Source organism: Microcebus murinus, chromosome 4, assembly GCF_040939455.1.
Source record: "Microcebus murinus isolate Inina chromosome 4, M.murinus_Inina_mat1.0, whole genome shotgun sequence".
NCBI classification, from domain to species: domain Eukaryota; kingdom Metazoa; phylum Chordata; class Mammalia; order Primates; family Cheirogaleidae; genus Microcebus; species Microcebus murinus.
Window position 1 is genome coordinate 18,168,650 of NC_134107.1, and position 20,483 is coordinate 18,189,132.

At 34.2% G+C, this 20,483-nt stretch overlaps 2 protein-coding genes across 2 annotated transcripts; both read left to right on the forward strand.

The window, feature by feature from the left end:
* Window positions 1-4,930: 4,930 nt before the first annotated feature.
* LOC105861255 (olfactory receptor 5M5) lies at window positions 4,931-5,869 on the forward strand. Its single transcript, XM_012746647.2, has one exon. It carries the CDS (start codon window positions 4,931-4,933, stop codon window positions 5,867-5,869), a length of 939 nt encoding a protein of 312 aa, XP_012602101.2.
* A 7,125-nt stretch (window positions 5,870-12,994) lies between these two features.
* On the forward strand, window positions 12,995-13,933 carry LOC105861287 (olfactory receptor 5M8). The gene has a single exon (XM_012746674.3). It carries the CDS (start codon window positions 12,995-12,997, stop codon window positions 13,931-13,933), a length of 939 nt encoding a protein of 312 aa, XP_012602128.2.
* Window positions 13,934-20,483: the final 6,550 nt, after the last annotated feature.

Below are 20,483 nucleotides of genomic sequence, written 5' to 3' on the forward strand. Positions count from 1 at the left end.
TTATCCTCCCTCACTGGGGTTTAATTATTTTTCTTTGTGATGTTTCGCATACTGAGAGCAAAATATTCACAGCTTTTACAAAACTAATTCAGCAATCTCTCTTAATACTTTAATATGAATTACTTGGCTTTCTATAATGAAATAAGATTTTAAAAATAGCAAAAGTCATGAAAGACAAATTTTTCTACTGCTTGCATAAATATCAAATAAATGAGAAATCTTTCTAACTACAGGGCACAGCAAACATGAAATAGTAAGCTGTCAAAGGCCATGCCCACAGCCACTAAACATGAGCCTTTAACGTATTCCATAAATGCAGTCTCAATAAGCATAAGTTTATAGAACTAGAAATATTTTTCAGATGCATTTCTGTTAAATATTTCATAATCATTCAGATATTAATTTTCAGGAGGACAAATGCCTGAGCTCTAATGTAACAAATTTTAATATTTCATAGGGATTTATCAAAATATTTTAGATTTGCTAATGGTATTTTTCATATGTACACTTTTAATAATCTCATTTATTTTAGTGCACACACATTTACATACATACACACATATATAGATGCTTGTATGTTACACTAAGAGTTTCTATAAATGGACCTGGATCTTTTTAATATGATGTGATCCATGAATGGAGCACCTGCCCAGGAATCATTGAGATATTGATAATGATGTTTCCCAGCTACGTTTGCCCTTTAAAATGTGAATCAGGCAATAAACTCAGTTAGAGGGGTCTTGGAAAAAGGTCATGATTAACAAGAGAAAAGAGAGGGGAGAAGAAACTGGGGATATACAGTCAAAGAGCAATTTGTAAAAAATCCAAAGAGAAAATTTAAAATGCCTGCAAATTATACGAGAGTATTTTAAATATTTGGAGCTTCTCTCATAGATTGCATCCGTATATTAAATATATGGTAATTTGACTTATGCCTTATCCCAACATACATTCAATAAGCACCTATTATTATTTTTAATTTTATATGATGAGAAAGCAGACACTAGTTAGGATTTTGTTATATAGATTGCACATTTGAAGGTAGAACAGATTTGTGTCTCCCAAGGATTGATATGCAGAGCTCTGATATCATGCTCTATTCTATTTTTCTCAGAGCTCTTTAATTTTTGTGCCTGTTTCATATATGAAGTGCCTCTTCCATACTCAGTATGAAAATGCCCAAGCCTTTCTTTTGAAAATCAATGATAACTTCAAAAATGCTTTGGCATCCTACCAGTGGCACAAGTGAATAAAGGTGGTTTCCCAGGTTGTATAGCGTATGTCTTATTTACTTGTATTTTGTTTAGTTATTGAGGTTGAAGGACTCTAGTATTCCTTGCTAGAGTGGAATTGGGGATTTCTAATCTAAAGAGAAAACTTGATAATTCTCCAGGGTCTTTGAAAAAGTAAGCTTGGGAAATGCTGCACATTCTTGCCAACCTTCTATAGCTTCACAATGCACATGTGAATATAAAAGGCTCTGGACTTGTAATAGAGATTTTTTCCCAAAAGCCAACATTTTCAAAACTTATTTCACCATAGACCTATTTGTTTTTGGTCTAATATCCAGTGGTTCTAAATTAAAAAAAAAAAAAAAAAAAAAAACACTGGAAATTCTAATCTGAAAACTCAAGTGACAGCAAACTTAATGTGTATGTGTGACCCATTTTACTCATTTCTAGTTGCACTTATTCTACATCAGTTGCAGGGCTCTTCTGGAGATAAAATGAAATATAAGCAGTGTAGGTATTTTGTAAACCTGAAGTGCCTACCTGCATGGAAAGAGATACTATGATCAAAATATAGTTTTTCATCCTAAGCTGTGGGGTTGTTGAATTCCAATCTCTTTTTGGTCTTTGAGTTTATTTATTTTTGTCTTTATTATTTGTTAAATATAATAGGATGAATAAACAGGTGATGGCATTTAAGGTACATTGCACGGATGTAAATATTAAATGAATATCTGATATCTTTATGCTATTGAAACAAAAGACTTACACATATTTAGGTAAATACTTTCCAAAATCAGGCATGCTTCTGGGGAATGAGGAAAGGGCACTTTTGCCATTTACAAATATCCTGATTCTCTAATTATTGCATTTTTCTCTCAAAGGCCAGAGTTGGAGATTTAATCCCTGAAATTACTTCTATTTTAAAGTAACAGAGAATGGCAGTTCTAATTCATCATCATAGGCACACACACTTCTAAACGATGTATTAAAGACAAATTAAAAGATATGCTACTTTGTAACTTTCAGAAGGAGTGTTCACATTTCTTGGCCTGTGATGAATACTTTGAGTTTCTTTGGCTTCTTACCATTTCTTAAATTCTCATTGCCACAGTAGAAAAGTCATCCCTGCATCTATGTGGAATATCTTGATTTCTCTCAAAAGCCTCCTGAGAAAAGTCTCTGCACGTACTGTCTATACTACCTAAAAATCGTCCCCACTCTTGTCCTTCCAAAAAATTCCTAGTTATTCTTCAAACCTCAGCTAAAGGTTATTCATCTTTGATGCCTACCTTAATTCCTAAATACAATTAGTTACATTGTTCAAATTTTCATTAATGAACTAATCACATTTAACTATTAATTTTTGTGTCCTTTACCATGAAGATCAACCAGCTCTTTCAAGGCAAGTGCTGTTATTAATATTAGCTGTGTTAAGTGTCCTAAGAAAGCGACTTGGATGTATGTAGTTTACAATGATGTTTGATTAAATACTATGGGATCCTAAAAACTTCACAGAGTCAAAGTAGCTAACTTGGGAAGGTGATTGATTCGATTTCCAGAAACAGCTGAGACATTGGAACCACATAGTTGGTGACATTGGCATTGTGTGGAATTGTTATTTGTGTCTCACTTGATCAAATCTACAGATATCTGCTTTGAGCCCTGGTTAAGGATAGGCTTAAAAATTTAATCAATTGCCAACACTATCTTTGGTAGATTTCACATAAAAATAATGAATTCTGATATTCAAAATTGGAAGCGCTTAAGATCTTAGAATACAGAGCCCCTGTTACTATATAGCAAAAATTATATTGGCCCAAGTAGCTGCCGACTGACTCATTTTTTTCCATATATAGCCATATATTTTTATTTTTATATAAACAAATATGTGAGTTTGAGTCACACTCACATGCTTTCCAATTGCTCTTACTCTACCTCTGAATACTAATATAAGAACACAAAACTCTTCTTATGAATTTTTTTAAATGTTAGTTTCACTTCCAGTTAACCCAGTATTAAAATAGTATTCCCTTAACTATACACTCTGCAAGAAAGTAATGTGACAAGAATAAAAATGCAAACACAGTCTCTAAACATGTAGAGGGTAGGGGGGTGTTGTTTTTCCTTAGTAACCCTAGCCAGGTACTATATAGCAATGTGACTGTGGTGGCTTGGTTGTCAGGCAGGAAAGTAGATAATATATATATAAAATACATTATATATATTGTATTGTATTATATATATTGTAAAATACATTTTATATATTAATGCAATATATATATATACATATATATATACACACACATGCACACACATGTCATTGAATCACAGTTCTAGTGACTTCAAAATAAAATTCAGGCAAGCATGTCTAGTATGATCATATTTATTTAATATTGTATTGGTGGTCTCAGCTGGTATAATACAATTTATTCCCTGACTTCTAATTTTTAAAGGAAAGATTGATTCTTTTATATTGGGAACCATTGTCTAGTTTACTCTGGTTCACTCTTAAATCCAGCCCACTCAACTCATTCTTATTATCTAAATGTCTCCCACAAACATTTGAGTTTTGATCTCTTATCCCCTTTAGTGCATCACTTGTAAAATACCACAAAGCAACATTAAGACTCCATAATAAAATTGTAATCTCTATAATCATAGCATAATTTTCCATTTTATTCTTTCATTATAATCAATAGTATCTGAACATATAATATCTGAAAGTATAATCTGTTCATTCTAATTAGTATTGCTTAGACTTTGTACTAAACAATGTTCTTTATCTTTTAATTAGTTTTTGTCTTATAATTCTGGACATAATAATACTATAATGAAGAAGTATGAACTATTTACAAATGCTACTAGAGAGCTTAATCAAATTTGTATTCATCAGCAGCACAAATTTGCCAAATTTTATTACATGTCGTAAACCCCTTAAATGCTTTCTGCAATAAATTAAAAAGATGAATAAGCATGTAAAGTTATGGTCTAAGATTTAGAAATTCTTCTTTCTTCTATCCATGTCTTGCTTGCTTTATTCATACAAATTCCTCTAACTAAAAATTCCTTCATCAGTAATTTCTATAGCCCTTTGTTATTCTAAATTTGGGAACCTTATCTTTGATCTGTTCACATAGAAATGACATGCTCTTGTATCTTCTTGATACAGCAGTTTAAGAAGGGCCAAAACAAACTTCCTTCAAACCTCTTTAATTCTGGGCTTTCTACCACAGCACTTAAGGAATGGAATTTTCAAAGATGGAACTTCTAAATATGCACACACTATCAGTGACTTTAAAAGTGTTTGGTTCCAAACATACTCTATCATTTTGTCCAGGACCAGTCCTGGGCACATATTTTAGAAGAAGCTGGTGATTTTATACTAAACTGTAAAGGGCAGTTGGTGGTTAAATCCATTATTAGACACACTTTGAGTCACAATTTCCCCATTCTAAAGCAGGTTGGTGGCATAGGAGGCACGTTCTGCTCATTATATACCCAGTTATCTCCTTAAGACAACCAGCCCCAGCATTCTCAGACTCTCCCTAATAATAGCTGTGTGATGATAGATGATAGAGGAAGAAAGAGAGAGAAGGAGAATAAGAGAAAGAGAGAGAGAAAAATATCTGATGGAATTCTCATTTGCCCTTTTAATTTGTTTTAATTCATCTAAGTGAAAAATGCTGGTACCTAAGAAAATGGTCAAAGGAAATTCCACCTTGGTGACTGAATTTATTCTCTTGGGATTAACGGATCGTCGAGAGCTTCAGCCCATCCTCTTTGTGCTGTTCCTGGTGATCTACTTGATCACTGTCGGGGGGAACCTTGGGATGATGGTGTTGATCAGGGTAGATTCACGCCTCCATACCCCCATGTACTTCTTTCTTGCCAGTTTGTCCTGCTTGGATTTGTGCTATTCCACTAATGTGACTCCCAAGATGTTGGTGAACTTCTTATCAAAGAAGAAAACCATTTCCTATGCTGCTTGTTTAGTCCAGTGTTATTTTTTCATTGCCATGGTGATTACTGAATATTATATGCTAGCTGTTATGGCCTATGATAGGTACATGGCCATCTGTAACCCTTTACTTTACAGCAGCAAGATGTCCAAAGCTCTCTGTGTTCGCCTGATTGCTGGTCCATACATCTATGGGTTCCTTAGTGGCCTGATGGAAACCATGTGGACGTACCGCTTGACCTTCTGTGGCTCCAATGTCATTAATCATTTCTATTGTGCTGACCCACCTCTCATCAGACTCTCCTGCTCTGACACTTTCATTAAGGAGACATCCATGTTTGTGGTAGCAGGATTTAACCTCTCCAACTCTCTCCTCATAATCCTCATCTCCTACATCTTCATTGTCATTGCCATCCTGAGGATGAATTCTGCTGAAGGCAGGCGTAAAGCTTTCTCCACCTGCGGGTCCCACCTGGTGGCAGTGACTGTGTTTTATGGGACCCTGTTCTGCATGTATGTTAGACCTCCCACGGACAAGTCAGTGGAACAGTCCAAAATCATTGCTGTTTTCTACACTTTTGTAAGCCCTATGTTGAACCCCATCATTTATAGTCTGAGGAACAAGGATGTGAAACAAGCTTTTCGGAAACTGATCAGAAGAAATGTATTTTTGAAGTAAAATCATAGTGTATCTTTCTTTATAAATCAAATAAAATATCTATCTATTTATGTGAGCTATATTGAACTTTAATATAATTCAATTTTAAATCCATAATGAAAACTATAATAATGGCAAAACATAAAATACATAGTTACAGAAGATTTATAGTTTTACGTGTGACATACAAGTACAATGTGTGTGTGTGTGTGTGTGTGTGTGTGTGTGTGTGTGTGTGTGTGTGTGTGTGAAGGGTAAGGAGGTGTGCAAGTAGGTATGGGCAATAATTCTTCTTTTATATACTTTTACATTTATAACTTTATATATTATTGTTATGTCATAAAAAGTTATACGTTTTTGTAATAAAATATTTGGTTTCTATAGAAAGAGGTAAAGTAAGAGAGTAAAATATTTCCTTTCTTCCCTCATTCTCACTTCTCAGAGATACCACTATTAACAGTTTGTTGAATTTCCAGGAAATTTCTATATATCTATGATCAAATGTGTGGTTATATATGTGCATATATACAGAAAATTGCTAAGACATATGTTGAATCTCAGGACCTGCTTTTAATTGCTTATAATTCTACAGCATTTACTTTGCAGGAGCTTCAATCTCATGTTCTAAAGGAATGTCACAAAAAGTGCTGATGAAACTTGCTGTCACCTCTAAGACAAAAATCCCACAATAACACCTCCTTGTCCATGTCTGACATCCATTTATATATCCTCACTTGTGAGAGTCACTTTTAGTAAGACAGTCTCTGCCTGCCATGACAGGATACCAGGACTTCCAAGCAGTTATTTTTCAGATATGAAGTCCTGAAGTAGGCAAAGAATGTTTCTTACAAAGATAAATGGCTGGCCTCAAAGAATTGTGACTTCTATAGAATTATTAGTGACATTCCACACCTCTGGGGTCTAGAGTCCTTCATGCTTTTTCTCAACTCTGCCTTATTAATCTATTTTTTCAGAAAGGATCCGATGTTTGATATTTGTGCCATAGTCCAAATTTTGCCCACAATAGTCTTTGCCACAATTAGTTATTATATATCTAATTTTTGAATGAAATATGTTCACTTGTTTGTATGTTCAAACTAATAAAAGCAAATAGCAAGTTGATTTTTTAAAAATGTAACATTTCCAATGATTTTGTAATTGCAGAGCATAAGCAAAATTGATGAATGTATACTGAGTATCTACAATAAGTCACACTATTACTAGTACCAAGGAATTTTCAAGGAGCTCTAGCATGGATAGTTTTGTAGGGTCATGAAATTGTAAGAGAAAAATCAACCCAAATTGTTAAGTGCTATAATGTAAGAATGTGGAAGTTTCAGTGCCAACAGAGGAAAGAAGCAATTAAATCTGAGCAAATAGAAGCTAGTCATATGATTTTACAAGACAGTAACTTGTTCATCCTTTGTGCACCCTCTCCAGCCTACGCATAACCTGTAGTATGATATTATAGCATACCAGGCAGGGGCCGAGCAAAACAAGTGTTGGGATTGATTTGTGATCACATACATAGATGCTACTTTCAATGAAAAATGAAAAGCCACAGAATCATAATTAATCACTTCCACAACATATATATATATATATATATATATATATATATATATATATATATACATACATATATAGTATTTCAAATCTTTCTTTCTACCTTGGAGTTGATTTCTTTTTTTCTTTTTTTTTTCTTTAATTACAAAATATTAAGGGGGTACAAATGTTTTAGGTTACATGGATCTGTTTTGTAATGCTAGAGTCCTGGCTATAGGTGTGCCTATCACCCAAATAGTGTTCATTGTACCCATTAGCTAGGTTTTTGCCCTTCCCTCCTTCCCCCTTCCCCTCTGTTTGATTTCCACTGAGTCTCTGCTCAATACTTCCCACAGGAATTTTCAGATTCATTCATTCCATATCATCCCATACAATTACTTCAACTTTTCTATTAACATAGCTAGATGTTGTTATTTAAATATCATTTTTAAAATCAGATTGCCTAAAAATTCTGTTGGCTGTAATCCACAATATTTTTCAGAAATGCAAGTGCCCATGTCATTCACATTTAAGAAATAATTTACCAATATGAAAACCATAGTTATGCCCGCATATATACAAGTTTAAGATACAAAAGAACCAAATCAAGTGCTTTCATTAATTGACTGGTTGGCAGGAATCAAACCATCTAACTGTCAAAACCATCTATTTTGTAGTCCATACTGCATTGTGATGGATAGACAATATGTGCTCATAAAAATTTTTGTGTTAATAAATTAATTTACTAGGCCCTTGGCTTTACAAAAAATTACACAATATATCCTTATTAAAGATTTATTAAAAATTCACTTATTAAAGTCTATCATGAAGGATTTCAAGAAGAAACTCTGGTTTCATGTTCTTCTTTTAAAGTTAATTTTGCTGAATTCATTATTTATTGATCAAGTTGCATAATGCAATGAATGAAGCATCTAGGAAAAAAATAAATAATATTTACTGTATTTCCTAAAAAACAATAATTATGATAAGAAGAAGATATTTTACATTTGTCTCCCCACCTGTCTAAAAGATCATCATTCTGATAAGTGTTTCTTTAAGGAAAACTTATCCATGTGTTCTAGGGAATGGTAATGTTATAAATCTAATATTTTTATTCATATTTCAGATATTTTATTGGAAGCAATGGATATATCAAAAATGTTTACACATTGACATTTACACATGCACATGCAAAGGAGAGAAATAATAATTTTATCAAAGTTCAGACATTATTTCAATATATGTTGTTGCAGTTAATCTGCCCATCAACATTATGAGTTTAGTATTGTAATCCCCATTTTAACGATAAGAAAGCAGAAGTTTACAGATTGTTAATGTAAAATTAAATAGATCAAAATAGAGGTTCTAATTTGCCTAACTTCAAAGTTTGTTGTTATTTTTCCCCTATTATAATATACTTTATTGAATGGAAAAGCCACGCAATGAATAACACAATCCTTTTCTGTATTCCAAAAATGTCGTTGATCAGGTATTTAACAGCTGCATGCACACTGAGTCATGTAACCCACTACAAGAAAACATCTTGTTTTATAATATAAAGATAAATAAACTGTTCAATAAAGTGAGCTTTGTAGCTAGATGTGGACTCAATCATTTGTAAGCTCAATGAATAGGTAAGAGCAATGAACTCTGGAATCTGACTTACCAGGCAAGTCATACAACCTGTCTCTGCCTCAATTCTTCTTTTAGGTGAAGACAGTACTTTTTCATAGGAATGTTGCATAGAAGATATTGACTAATACATAAAAAGCACTTAGGACAGTGCATGATATACAACATTTACTCAATAAAAGTTATTGAACCGATGATCTAATTTAGTTTGAGTGTGAAGGCCTGAAAATCAGGGGAACTTTTTATTGGTAAGTAGAAAGTTAATTAACCTATCTTAGACTCAATTTCCTCTCATAGTTTTCTACATTTTCCTTTAATAAATTTATCACTTTTTGGTTATAATTAATGCCTGTGTTCCCTATAATATTGTAAATGCCATGAGGTTAAAAGCAATGTTTTGGGAGTGATAATCTGTATTACTTAGCCTGGTACATAGTCTGTGCTTCCTAAAAAATATATATATATACATATACATATATATGTATATATAATATACACATATATATGTAGAAAGATAGATAGAAAAAAGGAAAAAAAGAAGAAAATTTAAAATAATTGGAGACTATCAAATTTGTTTTGTAAAGTGGTGAGCTATTCCTATAAAACACATCAAATACATTGATGGTATATTAAATGCATATACTTTATTCATGTATAATCAGTCTGCTTTTATTTCTTTGTACAGAAGAATTCATCTGGAAATGTCCAGAATAAATCAGACCAGAGAGAAAGAATTTAGCTTCCTGAGGTTGACCAGTTTTCCAGTGTTGCAGCTTATCTTCTTTGATTTATTTCTAGTAATTTATATTCTCATTTTTGTGAAAAACTTGGACTTACTTCTGCACATCACACCCTCACACTGTCCCCTCACCAATCTGCCAATACCACAAATTCTGTTTAACTTTTTATTTCGAAAGTTCACTTCCATAGCCAATTTATTTGAGCACTATAACATGGTCACATTCCTGTTAATTCAAGGTTTTGTCCCTGTTGCCATCTGTGGCCGTCACATCCACATGGTCATCTATTTTCCATGTAATGACAATATTGGGTCCAAAGTTCTCCACATTTGTATGACTGCCATTGTATATGTGTGTGGTTGCACATAGACTTGATGAAGATCGTGATTTTTTTCTCCAAGAGTTTACGGCATGGAACATCATTGTGTCTTACCAGTTTGTGGCTACTCAGACCAATTAAATGGGATTTTATGACACCATAGACTATGTTGGATCTTCAGAATGTGCTTAGAAGTTTATTGGAGTCCCAAGTTTCCATTTTACCAACAAATTTGGAATCTTTCTACTCTTTTTTTCCCCCCAAATTTTTATAGGAGCACAAACGTTTGGGTTACGACTATTACATTTGCACTGCCCAAGTCAGAGCTACAAGTATGCCCAGGAAAAACTTTTACAGACATTGACCTAGGCAAAGAATTTATGAAGAAGATCCCCAAAACAATCAGAGCACCAACAAAAATAAATAAATGGGACCCAATTAAATTAAAATGCTTCTGCATAGCCAAAGAAACTAACATTAGAGTCAATAGACAACCTACAGAATGGGAAACAATATTTGCATGCTATACATCTTTCTAGACCTTTTAAGCTAGAAAAGTATCTCTGCTGTTGAATCCTATCTTATACATACGGCTAGGTAATGGTACCTCCTTGAAGAAATCAATAGCAAAATTAAGATAGTAGCTGTCCTATATGTCTTATATGAGATTAATAACATTTATCTAAGATTTTTAATGAGTGTCCAATAAAATTATATTTGAAAAATGTGCAGTATGTTAATAAAAATTAGTTACTTTATTAATTAGATATATTAAAAATACTTGATCACCAAGAAATTCAACAAATATACATAGTATATCGTGACTCGGGAAAACAAAGAATTGTTGAAAGTATCTCAATCATTTGAATTATTTAGATATTAAGTGCATTCATTTTCTCTTGGACTTTTCTAAAAAATAAAACAATATGAAATAATCAAAAAAGGAGGGGAGGCTAAAAATACCCACAGTTTTGTTTTTTTCAAATGAATGTATGCTCATTGCAATGACACTGCATGGCAGAATATGCTCTTGCTGCATTGGTGGCTAAGTGAAATAAGTGAGTGATGTGCTCTGTTTTGAATGCAGCCTTTTCTTCCCAGTAATGGAAGGAGTGAGGTAGAATGATGCCCAGTGATAGATACATGATGAGCAGTAAGTAACAGAGATGAAGACGATCACACAGAAGAGATGCTTACACCATTTCTAACTCCCATGTTAAAAGTTGCTGAGCTGGGCTGGACGCGGTGGCTCATGCCTGTAATCCTAGAACTCTGGGAGGCCAAGGCAGGCAGATTGCTCAAGGTCAGGAGTTTGAAACCAGCCTGAGCAAAAGTGAGATCCCGTCTCTACTATAAATAGAAAGAAATTAATTGGCCAACTAATAAATATAGAAAAAATTAGCCAGGCATGGTGGCGCATGCCTGTAGTCCCAGCTACTCGGGAGGCTGAGGCAGGAGGATCGCTGGAGCCCAGGAGTTTGAGGTTGCTGTGAGCTAGGGTGATGCCACGGCACTCACTCTAGCCTCTGCAACAAAGTGAGACTCTGGCTCAAAAAAATAAATAAATAAAATAAAATAAAATTGGGAGAGACATAGATAGTGTTGCACTGGGAGAAAGGGGTTTTCCTTGAACATATAAGCATTGGTCAAAAATGTCCATTTTTTTAAAAAAAGATAAACTTGGCTATGGTAGTAGATCCTGTCCATACCCTGGCTTTATCCATATACCCTGACTTGCAGCTTTGCACTACGAACACTTGTGGCTCTCTTCCCGGGAGTTTCTTCCACTCACTCTAGCCTGGGCAACAAAGCGAGACTCTGTCTCAAAAAAAAAAAAAAAAAAAAAATAGAAAGTTGCTGAGCTGTCTTCAGGGAACTTTTAATTGGCAGAATTGGTTGCTTCATCATGATTTTTTAAAAATGCATTAGGGAAAAGGAATCACTTTATAAACACAAGCAAAATTTTCCTTACTTATTATTCTTACAGGCTCATTAGTTTTCCTACTTGTTTATAGGTAGGGCTGTCTATTTTGTGTTGTTAAGAACTAGGAAAAGTATAACTATTTCTACTTGGAATCCAGATAATGATTTGGCAGAAATTAGTGCATGGTTAGAAATAGTTAAAGCACTGCATAGAAAGAGTAAAATTGATTGTATGTGTAGTGCCTATGCCCAAAATATGAGAATTTGTATTTATTCTAAAAATTAAAAAAAAGGGAGAAAGAAACTAAAATTTTTTGTGTTAACTTTATGTACCTCACATATTGTCAGATTTTTACATACATTATCACTTTTAATTTTCAAGGAATATCCCTTCAACAACATTTTAAGGTGAGTTTAAATGTAACGTTTAAATTTAAATTTTTATTCTTTCTTGCAATAACTATCTATCTTTATTCTGCTTTCCATACAATTGCAATACCATGTGTCAGTGTGTTTGTGTATTTGTGAATATTCTGGGTTTCTAAATGGCATAGAATGGATGGAAAGAAAGTTTAGGACAATTTTAAAATGTCTCAAGAAGCCGAATCAGGATTATCTAAGCTTTATCATTACAGTTTTTTAAGTCATACCATAGTCCCTGCATAAAACCTCTGAATGGTTAATTAAATTCTAACTTATAATGATCACTTTATGTAGTTTTATCTTATACAGCAGTCAGGGTTACAATTATCTTGAAAGTTTGTATCAGTTAGATAATAGGTTCAATTCTTGTGGGGAAAAAAAAACATAATAGTTACTAAACAAATTAGACATTTGTTTCTCATTTATATAAAACTCCAAGGTGGGAGTGCAGTTCAGCTATGCCAAGATATCAGGAGCTCCAACTTATTCATTTGTTTTTCTGTGTTTTGTAAATACTTGCTCTCATCCACATGATCCAGTTTTCTTTACCCTTAGAATGAAATTATGAGAAGAAACTTCACCTCAGTGACTGAATTCATTCTCCTGGGATTGACGAATCGCATGGAATTGCAGATTCTCTTCTTCGTGCTGTTTCTGGCAGTTTACATGGTCACTGTGGCCGGGAACCTTGGCATGATTGTCCTCATCCAGGTCAATGCCCGCCTCCACACACCCATGTACTTTTTCCTGAGCCACTTATCCTTTGTGGATCTGTGCTTCTCTTCCAACGTGACCCCAAAGATGCTCGAGATTTTCCTTTCAGAGAAGAAAACCATTTCCTATCCTGCTTGCCTGGTGCAGTGTTACCTTTTCATTGCCTTGGTCCATGTGGAGATGTACATCCTGGCAGTGATGGCCTTTGATCGGTACATGGCCATCTGCAACCCTCTGCTTTATGGCAGCAAAATGTCCAAGAGTGTGTGCACATCCCTCATCACGGTGCCTTATGTGTATGGAGCGCTCACTGGCTTGATGGAGACCATGTGGACCTACAACCTAGCCTTCTGTGGCCCCAACAAAATTAACCACTTCTACTGTGCTGACCCACCTCTGATTAAGCTGGCTTGTTCTGACACCTACAACAAGGAAACATCAATGTTTGTTGTGGCTGGATGCAACCTCTCATTTTCTCTCTTCATCATACTTATTTCCTACCTTTATATTTTTTCTGCTATCTTGAGGATCCGCTCCACAGAAGGCAGACGCAAAGCTTTCTCTACCTGTGGTTCCCATCTTACAGCTGTCACTATATTCTATGCAACACTTTTTTTCATGTATCTCAGGCCCCCCTCAAAGGAATCTGTGGAGCAGGGAAAAATGGTTGCTGTATTTTATACCACAGTGATCCCCATGTTTAATCCCATGATCTACAGTTTGAGAAACAAGGATGTGAAAGAGGCTTTATTCAAAGAAATGTTCAAAATGAAATTGTTTTCTAAATAAATGTCATTACTAATTTTTGTTAAGTGTTTTTATTTTCTATAGCTTACTTTTTTTTGTCAGAGTTCAATTGATATGAATTTATCCAAATCTGTACCCTTTTCTTGAATGGATGGAGAACTTTCCATAGAGTAGTTTCAATAAAGGGAATCTGCTTATCTGCATCAATTTATAGGGATTTTTAATTCTCCAAGAGACAGTTTTGCTCACCCAGATCAAAAATAGGAACTTCTATAGTGAGGATCTAATGTGTGCAAAAAAAGTCAATTCAAACTTTGGGAAATACAACCAATAACACCAGAACCAGACATTCTGTTTGGAAGGAGCTAGTCATCTACTTTTAGACTGCCTCTTAATAGTAATTATTTACTTAAACATACAATAAGCTTTGAAAAAATCATTGCTACTAATCTCTGATTACTTTTGCCTCCTTTACCAGAGAAAACCAGCATTCCATTTTAATGTATCTGACATGAAAATGCAAGCTTCTTCCTTTGTACATTTGCTTGTCAGCTCAGCTCTAGCCCTTTCCTGTGTTGCCACCATCTCTAGTCTAAAACATAACAATGACTGGTCCACAGTGAAGCACACTTATTTTGCCATGGCCCATACCTGGCTTCTTGCTTGCCTCCTTAGAAGAAAAGATAATTTCCAATAGGTTTCTAAACTGAATGTTACCTAGAAGTCTGTCCAAGGAGATACATGGTTAATTAATCACATGTTCAATGTCTGTCTAAAACCACTATATCAACGCATAACATGCAAAATATAGCTTTGTTTTGTTTTGTTTTGCTTTATTCTTAAGAGACGAAGTTTTGTTATGTTTCCCAGGCTGGAGTGTTGTGACTTGATCATAGCTCACTGCAAACTCCAAATCCTGGGCTCAAGTGACCGCCATACCCAAGCCTCCCAAAGTTCTGAGATTACAAGTATTACCCACCTACGCCTGGTCTAAACACAGTTTTAATAATAATGTCACCTCATATTTGCAGAGAATCACTGTCTTTCAATCTTGCAGATATGTGTTTTGTGGGCATAGAGGCTTACTACTTCCTCAAAGGTAATTTAGAACCTCAGAGATAATCACCTACATGGAGTATGAATGCTTATAAGATGGGAACTTAGAACAGAGATGCTCTCATGAAATTAGGATTGTTGAAGGGCTACAACCTCTACAGAAGTACAGAGTCAGTAACAACAACAACAACAACAACAACAAAATGAAGCTAGTTTTTCTTGGCTTTAACTCATGGAAGAGGAAAAAGTTATTTAAGAATTCATGACAATATGTTAATACTCATGCAAATTGGGTTTACATTTATACTGCTTTCATGGGCTAGCAAATCTCAAACCTAATAACAAATATAAAGTGACTCAGGTTGGAAGAAGCTTCACAGCACTGGAATAAGCAAATACAAATACAAGTCAGAAGAATGAGCTATCAACCACCCAGACGTCAAAGGATTTCTGCAGATACAGTCATGATTCACATGCATTTTTTTAAAGGAAAATAAGAAATAAAAAACAGTGGATTTTTTTAAAAAAATAAACAAATAAATATAAATAAATAAATAAAATATTTATTTTAATAAATAAAAATAAATAAAAAATAAAAAAATTCAGTGGATACACTGAATTTCAGATATTGGAATTAATTAATGCACATTATAAAATAAATACATTTCTACTTAAAATAATGGTGACCATTAAAACTATGAGACTATGAAGTTTAAAATAAAGAACTAAAATCTGAGAAGAAACTATCAACATAGAATTGAAGACAAGCAAAACAAAGTTCTTGGAATTAGAGAAAATATGTGTTTATGTATATGTATCTGTATGTATATGTGTATATATGCACACACACATATATACACTGACTATATAAAGCAATGATAATATATAATATTATATATATAATATAGATTCCAAAAGGAAGAATTGATTTTGAGTTACTGGTAAATATAACATTATAAAGAAGGAGAAGGTAATAATAGTTTTAAAAATTGGCTAACTTAAGAGTTTATTAAGCTTAGTGTGAGTGTTAAAATGTCAGATGTTATTAATGAAAGACTAAACATAGAATACATATTGCAAAATTTAGGATAAAGAAGATTAAAAAATAACACTTACATAATCTTGACTATGTGCCACACAGTAATCAAAGTTCTTTACATATATCAATAGCTAGAAGAATAAATGAGACATGTGATATCATTGCCCTAAATTTATATTTGGGGAAATCTAGGATAAAGAGCAATTAAAGAACTTTTTGCTGATCACATGAGTAGTAAGTGCTAGAGCTGAAAACTATAAGCTCATCTAACTCTAATTTATTATCATACCTTGCGATATTGCTCAATCAATCCATAATAGCACAAGAAGAAAAAAGCACCAAAAAGGTAGGCCTGGAAAGAGGTTTTCATAAAAGAAAAACCCAATGTAGCATTATCCAGTGTCTCTTTTTAAAAATATATACAATGTCTATTGTTGAATCAATACTTATTTGGGATAGACAGAGAAAGCTCAATATAACAGAAAAAAGTCAAACAATAGAAAACAGAACCAAATTATTTCAGATATTTGTGCTATCTGGCAAAGACTTAAAAATAATTATCATTAACACATTCTAGAAATCCCAGGAAAAAACGGACAGAATAAGTGACAAAGATGAGAAATTTCACCATAGTATATGAATCTATTAAAATAACCAATGGAAATTCTAAAATTGACAAATTAAACACCAGAAATTATGTTCTTTATTTATGTTTAAGAGCTGAAAACAGGATTAATGAACTGAATGAACTGGATGATAGATCAGAAGAAAATACACTGAATCAGTGGTCCTCAACCCTTTTGGCACCAGGGATTAGTTTCATGGAAGACAATTTTTCCACGGACGGGGGAGAGTGGGGATGGTTTCAGGATGATTCAAGCACATTACATTTATTGTGCAGTCAAATCTCTCTGCTAATGATAATCTGTATTTGCAGCTGCTCCCCAGCGCTAGCATCACTGCCTCAGCTCCACCTCAGATCATCAGGCATTAGATTTTCCTAAGGAGCGTGCAGCCTGGATCCCTCCCATGTGAGGTTTACAGTAGGGTTCACACTCCTATGAGAATCTAATGCCACTGCTGATCTGACAGGAGGCGGGGCTTATGCAGAGATGTGAGTGATGGGGAGTGGCTGCAAATACAGATGAAGCTTGGCTTGCTCTCTGCTGCTCATCAACTGCTGTGAGGCAGGTTGGGGATCCCTGCAGCTCTAGGAGCAGCTCTAAAGCACAGAGAGAAAAAAAATGAATAGAAAATCCTGGAAAAAACACTAGAGAAATGAAGACATGGTAATAAGGTTTAACATAAATATGGCCAGATTTCCAGACAGAAAAAAGAGAAAGAATAGGCCAAAGCAATATTTGAAGAGAAAATGTCAAAAGCATTTTCAAAACTAAGGAAAGACATCTGTACATGGAGATTGAAAAAACTCTAAGAACCCTAAACAGGACACAAAAATGAGTTCTCTAGTCATATCATAGTCATACTGCTTAACTTACAAAACAGTAGTAAAATCTCAAAGTAAACTGGAGGGGAGAAAAACACATTATGTCAAAAGAGCAATGCTAAGACTATCAGTTGACTTCTTAATAGAAATAACAGAAGCCATAAAACAATAAGTGCTCATAAAGTGCTCAAACAACTGCCAGAATAAAATCTTATTCCGTGTGTTTCTGTGTGTGTGTGTGTGTTTCTGTGTGTGTGTGTGTGTGTGTGTGTGTGTCACAGACCTTCCAAATGCTGCATTAGTTCCACAATGGAACTCATATTTGACAATAACACAAATTCTGGGCTTATCCATGGTTTCACAAAAATTGCTCTAAAAAAAATCTGAAAGATAATCACAAGCCAAAATGTGTATTTGAAAGACTGAGGAGGTACCTTCACAACAGATATCTAACCAGAAGTGTGAGAGTGAAATGTCAGAGATGTCAAGTGTCAAATCTAAGGAAATTGGACACTTCATACTTAATAACCTAATATAAATGTTAGCATATTTACTGCACAACAATGTAAATGAAGGAAATCTTGCCATACTTGTCACTTTCAATATTGTGAATGAAAATCACAATGTGGTGTTTATTTAAAGAATAGACATAATAGAACAGGCACTGCATGATACCTACCATATAAAATTCAAAAATGGACACAACTAACTATAGTGTTAAAAGTAGGGGTATAGTTAAGTTGAAGGGTAGTGACTAGAGAAGGGCATAGAAAGGGCTGGTGCAGAAATGGCAATATTCTACTTCATCATTTAGAGGATGGTTAAACAAATCTGTTTACTTTCTAAAAATTCATGAAGTTGTACATTTACATTCCTTGCACATTTTCTATGTGTATATTGAACTCCAATATACAGGTTACTTGAAATTAATAAAAATCATACTAGTCTTAGGTAAGCAAAGCTTCATTCCAATATCAAATCATTCTGTTTATCCATAAGTATGCAAACCAAGTGTATTGGTTTGCTGGGGCTGCCATAATAAAGTATCATAGACAGGGTGGCTTCCACATGAAAATTTATGTCCTCACAATTCTAGAGGCTAGAAGTTCAATATCAAGGTGTGGGCAAGGTTGGTTTTACCCTGAGGTCTCTCTCCTCGGCTTATAGATAACCATCTTTTCCCTGTGTCTTCCCATGGTGTTTCCTCTGTGTCTGCCTGTGTCCTGATTTCCTCTTTGTTAAGGACGCAAGTCATATTGGATTAGGGCCCCCTCATATGACCTCAATTTACTTTAATTTCCTCTTTGGATACCCTGCCGTCACATACAGTCATGCTCTGCAGTACTTGGGGTTACAACTTCAACATATAAATTTTGGAGATGGAGACACGATTCAGCCCATAATACAAAATGAAAAAGATAAAATGCTAATAGAGGTTTGACACAAAGATGTGGCAATGGTGTGGAAGAAACTGTATCAGAAAAGTGGATTAAACTGAAAGTAACGCGGTAAATCTAAGGCAGTATGAGAATACATTGCAGATGTCAGTATTATTCTGTGGACTTCCCAACGTAAGAAGAAAAATATTGAGACTGAACTTAAGGCAGAGAAGCACTAGACTGGGGTTGGCTCCCACGTTAAATCTTCACTGTGCCTATTGTTACTTCTCTGGGGAAATCATTCAGTGGAAAAAAAATTAACAAAGGAATTGCTTCATCTTGGCACATTTGCGAAATACCTTAGGGAAATGCAGCCAACATACAAATATTACAAATTCTTCCTGCATTATTCACCAGAAAAGCCATCGATAATTTTGGTAAGGACAGCTCTTCACCCATAGGTAAGTAGGTTTCATTTTTCTGCTTGTGTTCATAATCCTGAAAACACTATTTGTTTCTACAATCATAAGTATTATCAGAATTAGATTTATGATTGTGATGATTAAATGACTAGGTGAAAAGGAAAATGTCAGTTGCCAGAAAAGATAGATATTTAGTATTAATATTTAAATAACTTTTACTTATAAAAGTGAGTGAGTGAGTAATGAGGATGGAAGATAAGGGAATGAACTATATTGAGTGGCATGTGCTGGGATCCTTCACTCAATAGAACTGATAGCTAATATTTATTGAGGACTTGTCATGTAGTAGGCACAGTGCTATGCATATTTCATGCTCTATTTTGTGTAATTCTCAAAATAGCCCTGTGAATTTATTAATACCATTTATCAATAGAAAAAAATTTTAGCCTAGAATTATTAAGAAATATGACCCAGATGACTCAGATTAGAAGTGTGGATGTCAGAATGTGAATTTAACAGTGGCCTGCCAAGCACATATTTTTTATCAGTACACTTTACTGTTCATAAAGAAGTCCTTTATGTATTAAACTTGAGAGAAATGTTATTATCCATATCTATTATAGGCAGAATACCATAGATTTGGTTTACGGGTCAAATGAGTTGATATTTATAAAACAATTAGATTAGAGCTTGGCATATGAGAAACACTATTTGTTTGTTTGGCATATTTGAAATACTATGATGTCTGTTAAATAAATAAACGAGTGATAAAACAGAAACTCAGAGTAAGGAAAGTGTCCAAAGAGTAGAACAGCATCTCAGAAATATCTAACTGCAGATCCTATGAAGTGATTTTATGATAAGACTATTGTAGCTTTATTGAGGTATTAATCTGTTTGTTTGGTCTTGTCTTAAAAATGAAGACTGTCCAATTGTAAGTTACATGGGTGTATGCATTTATCAGACACATAATCATGTGTACTTAAAATACGTGAATTTCACTTGGTAGATGTCTAATAATGCTATTGCTGGGTTGAATGGTATTTCTATTTTTAGCTCTTTAAGATATCTCCAAATTCTTTTACACAAAGGTGGCACTAATTTGCAGTCCACCAGCAGTATAAGAGTGTTCCTGTCTCCCCAGTACCCAAAAGAGCCTAAGATATTCTATTATAAAAACATCTGCACCTGAATGTTTATGGCAGCACAATTCACTATTGCAAGGACGTGGAAACAACCCAAATGTCCA